Genomic DNA, 10,221 nt, shown 5'->3' on the forward strand with positions numbered 1-10,221 from the left:
AGAGATGTCTGTATAAATAAATATCCGGTTGTATAATCAGCCAACTAAAGTTTGATCTAGGGAAAAATAAAATAAATTAGTTTTAGAAAAAACAGCACAAACTAAGGTGTTGGAAAGAACTTAGATAAATATCACATAACACATGAAAGGGTGCTGACACATGATGAACTTGCACATTTCACTGTGTGCTCTCACCTTTCTGGTGCTAATTGTAGCACTTTTTCACAGTTTGCACTCCCACTTTTGGCCATCATCATCCAGGCATCACGTGTTAGTCAGATCTGAATTCGTCCTAGATCAATATAAAGCGCTAGTAAACATGAGGTCAAATAAAACAGGGGTCATTCAGGGCCAAAGGTGGTGAGGAGAAGTCCTGTATAAAGGTGGCAGCCGTGGCAAAGGACAGGCTGCAGCAGCAAGCAGGTGAGTGGAAATATACTCATACAAACACAGATGGCACAAACTGACTGCTTCTCCTCCCATGTGTCAGGTGCTGAAGTAATTCCACAGGCTTTCATCAACCACTTTCCTGACGACTAAATACACAATAATTTGCTTTTTCCCATCTTTCCAGGCCAACTGACACTCCTGGTTTCATCATCTTCTACTCAGAATGCAAACTTTGGCAGCTTTGTGCGCTCTTTTGTCACTCCTCTTTTCTGCTCATGCAGATGTTGTGGAGCGTTTTGAGGTTTGTTTCTTCTCCAGTTCCATCCAGATCTCAAACATTTCAAAAGTATGTTTGGCTGAAGGTTTTCAGGAAACAGCTGTTATGTTGTTCTTTCCTCAGTATGTGCCAGAATGCATGACTTACTTTTATAAGGCAAAGGTGCCAGAATGGGGAGCGTCCACCCCAGGCGCTGCCCGTCTGTGTCAGCGCTTCGTCAACAGGTAGTTATAAGAATGAATGTCTACTCTGAGCACATGAAGCAACTCTGCACTAAATTATTTTATTGTTCTTTGTATCTCCATGATCATGTGCAGCATGCTGGTTTCTCTCCTGATGGCATTCAGCTTTGTAATCATGATCTTTACACTTTAAGGTTTCATTTTGCCACACTGTATGACACCAACCATCGCATTGCTGTCTATTCTGCGTATCAGTTTGAGCCCAGCAGTGGAGGTGGCAGGGAGAACAGGTGGTTTGTGGAGCCTCAGGTGACACACAGCTTTACTCTGTTTGACCTAAACTGTTTGATATTGTCAGAATTGTTAAGTAGATGTTTAAAAGATTCTATCCAAAATAATTATTTCCATGGTCAGCTTTCTGTTGACATTTTAATCCAGTCTGTACTTTATTTATTCCAGAACAAAACTTAATGACAAGTAAACACAAAATTAAACCTAACCCTAATGAAAAAGTAAACTTTTCATTAAGTCCCTAAAAGGTAAACTTAATTAATACATTGTAATCCCTGCTTGTTTAGCTTAGTTGATGAACCTAAGCCACCTTTAAATGACTTTTACACATGAATAAACATCTTTATGTCCCAGTTCCCATTTCAACTACATTTCAACATCATCTTTTCCATTTCTCATCAACAAAATCTTTGCTTCATTGAGGTGGGATGGCTTCGAAGGAATCCACTGCATGGTTTACTATTTGATTGCTTTTACGGCTTTTATGTTTCGGTCTCTGCATGTTCTGATGTGCTTTAGCTGGTGAATGACGGCTGGCAAGCTGAGATGAAGGATGGATACTGGCTGGGGCAGGACTACCCCGACATCTACCTCGGAGAGAAACAAGCTCTGAACGAGGACTACACAAACTCTGGCTTTGACCGTGGTCACCTCAACCCTAACGGACACCATCCAGGTAGGAAAGACCAAATACTGGTGTTGTATCCTTGAGGCACAGTAGGTGGTGCTATGGCACCAGAGACACAGGAGACAGTATTTATTGCTTCAGAGCAGAGCTTTCATATATGTCCTTTAAGTTACTTAAGTCTTAAATATTAACTGTGTTAAGATGAGAAGTTCTGTGATATAAAAAATAAGAATGAAAAGTTATTTAAAAGGTGTGTGAGATACATTTTGTACAGTCCAACTGAAAAACAAGCAAATGTAATGAGGAAAAAAGAAAAATCAATAACGCAATTGCATCATTGCACACACCCTTAAACTCTTTTTTTTTTTTTTTTAGCATTTTTATTTAAAAAATACCATGCAGTTGTCATTAGTAGGAATTCTACAGCATCCCACATTTTGAATAGACCATTCTGAACTTTTACCTTTTTTTATATGCATAGATTTATTTGTTGATTTTCATGCATGCTTGGATTTACCATGATGCTAAAATATCACCATTTGTATGTTTTGGGGTTGAAACTGTTGACAGATACATTATATTTGAGGTTAGACGTACACTCAAGAAAACGTGTTGAAATAATTTTAGATTTTTTTTTTTTTTACATGCATATCCTAAACAAATTTCTCTGCTTTTAAGTTGAAAAATGAATGATTTGAGTCAAAACTCATTACTTTCGCATGGATTCTCATGATGTAGACAAATATGTTTCACAACCAAAACACGATAAATTAGCCGAGAACACAGCCAAAAGTTTTTAACAAAGTGAAGACATTATTTCCTGAAGATGATCTCAGGCATTGCTGACATAACACTGTGCCCATAATGCAAATGTTTGTTTTTGTTGTCAGAAACCAGCAAGTCTTCAATTCCAACATGTAAATCATTGCTCCTTATAAACATTGTTGTAGTTCAATAAAATACTGGTTTTAACTAAGCAGAATAAAAAACAAAACCTCTACTTGTACATTCCAGACACCATTTTTTTATTTTGGACGTATTTACATGTGTAACAGTTACGATCCCAAAGTCTAGGGGGATCGAGGGTGGTAACAAAGTGCCCAGAGAAAGAAATTAAATTTGAAATGGTATATTTCAAAAAATGCACAAATACAGTACTACTTAACCAAATTAACACAAAAGAACTAAAAACCTAAAGAGGGTTAAGTGAACCTCCATCAATTAAGCAAAAATTACTAAACAGGTTAACGCAAACTAAATTCAGCAACACTGACAGATAACAGGTTCTCTCAAAGTTTAGGTAAAACTAGAACACCGCAAATAAACCAACAGCCTTGAAGAAATTCCAATTGTTCTACATAAAAAGTAAATGTTTCTCTCAAAAATGTTTTGTATTTGTATTACAAAACATTTTGCTTTAAAAGAAAGAGAAAGACAGATTGAGTCTGATAGCCAAAGCTCCAAAGATTTCTTCACGTCATTATGACAGGGGTTTGGAGAATATCTTTAGTCAATATTGGAGCAAAAATAATGTGGAACACTGTAATCAATTAATAATAGTCTATTTGCCAACAGCAGACAATAGCAAAACTCATTAAAATGAGCTGAAAATAAATCCTTACCAACCGGCTGCCTTACTGCCTTTTTTCACTTACTCCTCTTTCACATTCCAACAATGGCAAAACAATGAAACACAACTATATTTTTGCTCTGGTTTCTTATTACTGGTTACTTCAATAAAAATCTTTCTTTCCCAGTGCCCAGTCGTAATGCCACGTTCACCCTGACCAACGTATGTCCCCAGAACCCCAAAATGAATCAAGATGCCTGGAGGATCCATGAGTCTGACCTCACCACTCTTTTCCTTGAAAAGTGCTCAAAGGCCTACGTCCTGGTTGGTACTGTCCCTTCAGCAGACAACTGGATTGTCAAAAACAACGTGAAGCGCGTCAACATCCCAGACTATGTGTGGAATGCCTACTGCTGCGTGGACAACAACGACCAGCCCATTCAGAGTGGCGCTGGTACAGCAAGAAACACAGAAGAGAACTATGTTGTAAAACGTTCACTGGATGAACTGGGCGCCTTCCTGCAGCAGTTTTCCAATGAACCAGTGGGGGAGCTGTTTTACAACAACTGCAGAGCATAAATAATTGGCAGCTGAAAATCTCAATGTGGTTCCCCAATGTTTTAGATTCCAATCTATATATTTGAACAACCAGCCTGAAAATCAAACTTCTGCAGCAGCTTAATGCTGTTCAGATTTTTAATGGGGCCAGGGCTTACCAGCTTTCACACAAAATCACATTACAATCCAATTTAAAATTAGATTAGGAATTAAATATTTAGAATGCAGGTCAGAAATATTAGGCATATTTTGGCATAATTACAACCATTAGATGGCAACAAAGTGTCTTCAATATCATCTTTTGTACATCTAGAATTTGCATCAAGAGCTTCTGATGGACATCAAAACCCAAAGTGGCTTGATGTGAATTCATAGCAATATTCTAAAAATGGTTAAAGCTAATGAAACTACCATTTACCTATTTACCAAGAATCAAAATTAATAAAAGCATGTTTCACTGGACTTTTATGACTGATTATTTGTGTCTAATTTGTACAATCAGATGCCAGTGGAAAATACGGGCACATTATAAGAAGTTCAGAGTCACCATCTATAAATTTAATTGTTAATGTCACTCAGCACAAAACCAACAGGCTCAGGTCTACTTCATAAGACATAAAAGAAGATGGTGGCTGTACAAATATTCTGAAATAATCCAGCACACACAATGTTGGCTGACAAACTGGGCATTGATTGGTGTCCCCAGGTGTTGTAAGGTTTGAGCTAGACCAAAACACAGACAGAAGTACATGAAAAACATGAAGAATTATAATATAAACAAAGAACTACAGCGAAGCATGTGGTTTTCATATTAATCTTGGACTTTTATGTATTTGAAGTGTTGCTTCCCAGGCTGGAAAAAACCCTACAGACAAACTGAATAAATTTATTAATGAATTGTGTGCTGAAGTTTTAACTTGTGGATTTTAAATGTATTCTTCCTACGTCTGATACATAATTTTTATTCCATGGACAGGGCTAGTTTACAAATTATCTATATGGTTGAAGTTGGATATGTGGAGGTGATTTTAAATACTGAATGCCAGGCAGAGAAAAAACTAAGACATCTTTTGTCAAACTTTGAGAAGTTTTGACAGGTTGACAGGTGACCTCCAGAAGAGTGGTCTTGTTGGTTATAAGGTGTTAGAGATTTTTTGGTATTATCATTTTATTCTTACTTTAGTTCACATTAAGCCTATAGATCTTTGTGATTTTCTGTTTAAAGTGTTCTCTTCTTTAACTGATCTGGAGGTCACTACTGTCTGTTCAACTTTACGAGAAATAGATAACACTAAGTTTCTCAGACCTTAAATCCTTTTGCAAGAACACCTCCTAATTTAGTAACTCCCTGTGAGCAGTCGTATTTTGTTTTCTTGACAGTACTGACCGAGATTTGAACCGGGCTCAGACCTTTGATCAGATATCACATCTGGAACTGGGTTGTTAGATGTTTGGGTTAGAAGCTTTACGACCTCTGTTGTTTTCCTGACTGCCCCCTTGCCTGTTCTTCTTTGACAATAAAAACAGGAGTTTTTGTGAGGGCAGATCAGAACGCTCTGTGGATTGTTCGGAGGAAGAATTGGCAGAGCGTTCTCCTTTTGCAAAAGCTCTACGTAAAATTCATATACGTTGTCTGTGGTTCTTTCTTTTATTTAGGTTCGAAAGGAAAAATACCTATCATAAGGTCTACATACTACTACAAACAACTGTTTTACAGGAAGTCAAATGGTTGCTATTCTCTGCCTCGTGCATCCAGCATCCTTTGATTTTAATTTTAAAATATAACTAACAAGGACAGAATCTTTTTTTTTACTTAATGGGTACAAAAGGCAGAATATCCTCAGAGAATTCAAAGTTTGATTCGCGTACTATGTCTTGCTGCGGAAACAAATAGTTTTTCTGTTACACCTGCAGTTCTGCCTGCTCAGGTGGTTGCAGCTGCTGCAGTTGATCAGCATCCTTGGAGTGTGGTAGTGCTGTTGGCATTCCACTACATCCATGTTTCTCATCTGGAGGAAAATGTAAGTTTCTCCTCCCTGATCTTGGATTAGAGGTGAACTTTCTCCTTGGTTACAGCATTGTAATTTTTCACCTCTTGTTCTGCTGTAGTTAGTGATTTTGAAATAAGAAGAAAGTTGTTGTATCATGCATCCTCCAAGACTGTTGCATGGTTACATCACTTAAGGTGTTGAGCAAATGATAAAGTTCTAAATGATTCTGAAAACAATAGATCATGCGCTTGCACTGATGGTAAATGTTAATTATTGGATGTGTTAAGGAATGGAGCACATCTGTGTCACAACTCCAACTCCCAACTTTAAATGAGCCTCCAGAATTTCAAGATATGTGTTGAAACATCTTCAGGAAAAACTGAGTGAAAGTCTAGGTACCTTCAATTTAAAGCTTCTATGTTTAAATTGAACATAGAAGGTTAAAAACATGAATGTTTTGGCTACTGGCATTTATTATATAATTTTGACTTCTAAGAATATATTTTTATAGGCTAACATCAGCAGGTTTTTCTATGAGGTGATTTCAGTGTTTTTTTTAATTTTTTAAATGAATTGTGATATAGGTATCCACCTGTATAAATAATAAAAAACATTAAGATATCCATACAATTGGTGAATATATGTAATCTTACTCGACCTGCATGGAATCGAGCATAAAAAGTGAAAATGTTTGCACAGTATGTGCACTTTATAAATAAATGTTTTTGATAACTGCCTGCCTGCCTCACTGAAAACAACCTGATCATGACCTTAATTTCTCTATGAGCTATGATTTATTTTTTATTTTTCAACCAGATATTAAGTCATCCAAAAACTATGACTAAATTAAAATGAGACATAAAAGAGTATAAAAGTGTACAGTTTTAATTGTATGTCCTTCTAGGGTCAAAGGTTATGTTTTTATGTCTTGGAGAAAGAAAAGGCGAAAAGGAACCAACATTAAATATATTTGCTAAAAAAAACTTTGACAGTTCTGATAAAATATAAAGCTTCAACTTTTTTCAAATTATTTTTTGCATGCGGTTTATTGTCACATGCAAAAATGACTTCCACAGAAGTCATATAGTCCCTTTTCCAGAAATCTCACCATCCCTTCTACAGACATTATCAATGGCTCATTTTCTCAACAACAGAACATGACAGAAAAGGAAACCATTAATGATTAACCATAGCTGTATATAAGAGTCTGTCTGCACATTTTCTTCATTATGAGAGGCAAATTTCTGCTCCCTGCCTGTCAAAGAAAAATCACTTGGAGATCTACAGCTTGCACAGTCAGTAACTGGTTATCTCATAGTTGTATCAGTAAACTAAAACAATTTGTAGGTTTTCTTCTCACTTTCAAATTCAGGAAGGACGGATTCATTCCTAGCTCTCATCAAAAGAGCTTTAGAGCTTTTAAGCTTCTGAAAAGGCTGTAAGTTTGAAATAAGAGTTTCTATTGTCAAATTCATGGAAAAATCTCAACCCAAAAACAATATTTTGAAAAGTGACTCTAAAAGACAACTAAAACCAAATAGACCGTTTCTACATTTTTAAGCAGCCAAAATATCATCCCTGCTTTCAGCTTGAGATAAATAAAACTAGAAGTATTATTCTAAAAATTAATATTCAATCCTATAAACAATTATGGCACTAAAGACGATTAAAAACACTCAGTTTGCACATCAGTTTATTACAAAGTAAATTTTATTCTAAGTTAATTGACTATTGCCATTTTTTGATCACTTTTGATGACAAATCGGGCTCCTGTTCACTGGAATTTTTCCATAACCTTGTCAAAATCTGGGGAAATTCTCTGTATTTAAGAAGAATATTAGTGCCTCAACAACCACTTTGAGCCTTGCTGTAGAGCACAGGTGTCAAACTCCAGTCCTCGAGGGCCGCTGTCCTGCAGTTTTTAGATGTGCCACAGGTACAAAACGCCGGAATGAAATGGCTTAATTACCTCCTCCTTGTGTAGATATGTGTTCCAGAGCCTTAATGACCTAATTATTCTGTTCAGGTGTGGTGCAGCAGAGCCACATCTAAAAGTTGCAGGACTGCGGCCCTTGAGGACTGGAGTTTGACACCCCTGCTGTAGAGCATCCATCCATCCATTTTCTAACACCCTTGTCCCTAGTGGGGTTGGGAGGTGCTGGTGCCTATCTCCAGCTAATGTTCCGGGCGAGAGGTGGGGACCCTGGACAGGTCGCCAGTCTGTCACAGGGCAACACAGAGAGAGACAGGACAAACAACCACACACTCACACCTAGGGAGAATTTAGAGAAACCAATTAACCTAACAGTCATGTTTTAGAACTGTGGGAGGAAGCCGGAGTACCCGGAGAGAACCCACGCATGCACAAGGAGAACATGCAAACTCCGTGCAGAAAGACCCCGGGCCGGTAATCGAACCCAGGACCTTCTTGCTGCAAGGCAACAGAGCTACCAACTGCGTCACTGTGCTGTAGAGCAATGGTTCTCAATTCTGGTCCTCAGCCTCTTTGCCCTGCATGTTTTAAGTCAGGAATCCTCAAATCCAGGGCTGGAGGGTCGGTGTCCTGCAGGCGTGTTGAACTAGGGACACATCTAGAAGTTGCAGGCCCTCCAGGACTGGATTTGAGGATCTCTGTTTTAGTTGTTCCTCTTCTGCAACACGCCTGACTTGAATAAATAAGCGATTAGTAGGTTTTTGTAGAACTTGATGGCATGCAATTGAGGTCATGCAATCATTTGACTCAGGTATTCTGGACCAGAGACACATCTAAAATATGCAGGGCAGCGGTCCCTGAGGACTAAACCTGAGAAACTCTGCTGTGGAGACAAACACCATCTGTATTTTCAGGTGGAAAAGGGGTTTTCTGTGGATTTTGTCATTTTAACCCAGTAGAGCTCTCTCTGGTGATAACTTAAGAGAGTACGGCTGACCATAAAGCACCTGTACCTTCAATTGTGCACATTGAATTCAAAATCTTGAATCTGAGGTTCTGAAATCTTCTAAGTCATGTTGCGACCAAATGAGCCACTGCTTGATCACTTGTCTCCTCTACTGATGCTGAAGACTTTTTTCTCTCTGTCTGAAAGAAATATTTAAACTCACAACTTTAAGAACCAGATAACAGTCAAGTCTGGGCACAATTTGGAAATGTGTGCGCTCCTGCCCAGCTGTGAGCTTTTCTCCACTGTGGAGTGGAGCACATCCCAAACTCTGCATAGACTAGATCCAACCATGGTTTGGAGAGCAGCTAATTTGTAATAATTGTTCATATTTTGGTACTTTATCATCTTTATCATACAGTACATGTTGATCTTTATGTTTAACATTTGACAAGATACATTGGGAAACATACTTCGACCAATGAGACTGATGTTCTTGGATATGGAGCACGAGAAAAGAAAGAAAAACAGAAGCTTATAAAATGAAGGCATTGGGTTCTTCAGACAAACTTGCATGGACCTGTTCAGAAACATCATTCCAAACATGTTTTTCTCTTTGGTACATTTAATCCCAGAGGAGCAGATATGATTATCACAAAGGCCCAAGGGAGGAGGGCAAACAACAAGAAAGTGAAGTATTGTGCAGTGTGGGGAGATTTAAATGTTTGTAAGTTGATCAATATGAGAGAGGCAGGAAATCATAAGGTCTTGTATATTCTACCTGCCCCTTTTTGAACAAATTATGTAAAACTGCATGCCAATGGACATTATAATATATTTTTTGTCATGTTTTTATTGTTTATGGTCTGTTTGAAACGAATAAAAAGGCTGCACAAGTATGAGCTTCTTTAACCTTTAAAGTGAACCTAAAATTTCAGAAGACTGCAAAGTCATTGCGTAAGGAGACAGAAAAGAAAATGCTCTCTGTGCTAGACTTAGACTTAGACTTAGACTGACTTTATTGTCATTTTACATGCACAGGGTGTATACAGAACGAAATTTCGTTGCATACGGCTCAGGACAGTGTTTTGAGCTTCCAATGTTGTGAGGTTACTCCAGAATAAAATAAAATACAGTATAAAATATGAATATAAATATAAATATAAAATATAAAGTGCAGGACTGACAGTAAAATGGAAGTTACTTAGCTCTGTACATGTGCAAGGTATAAAGTGGAGACCAGATTTTAAGTGCAGTCCAGTTAAGAGTTCAGCAGTCTGATGGCAAGTGGGAAAAAGCTGTTTAGGAACCTGGTGGACCTGCACCGGACGCTGCGGAACCTCTTTCCAGAGGGTAGCAGGGAGAACAGTCCATGGTAGGGGTCTGAGGGGTCACTGACGATGTTTCGGCCTCGGGACATGCAGCGCTGGGATGAAATGTCCTGAATGGAGGGAA

The 10,221-nt window shown here is 38.0% G+C and overlaps 1 protein-coding gene across 1 annotated transcript; it reads left to right on the forward strand.

Moving 5' to 3' along the window:
• The first annotated feature begins 295 nt into the window (after positions 1-295).
• LOC114133328 (endonuclease domain-containing 1 protein) lies at positions 296-6,619 on the forward strand. Its single transcript, XM_027999148.1, has 7 exons — positions 296-423; positions 575-691; positions 791-891; positions 1,044-1,158; positions 1,660-1,816; positions 3,526-5,036; positions 5,581-6,619. Exons 2-6 carry the CDS (start codon positions 614-616, stop codon positions 3,915-3,917), a joined length of 843 nt encoding a protein of 280 aa, XP_027854949.1. The 5' UTR covers positions 296-423; positions 575-613; the 3' UTR covers positions 3,918-5,036; positions 5,581-6,619.
• The last annotated feature ends 3,602 nt before the right edge of the window (positions 6,620-10,221 follow it).

This window comes from Xiphophorus couchianus, chromosome 18, assembly GCF_001444195.1.
Source record: "Xiphophorus couchianus chromosome 18, X_couchianus-1.0, whole genome shotgun sequence".
Lineage (NCBI taxonomy): Eukaryota > Metazoa > Chordata > Actinopteri > Cyprinodontiformes > Poeciliidae > Xiphophorus > Xiphophorus couchianus.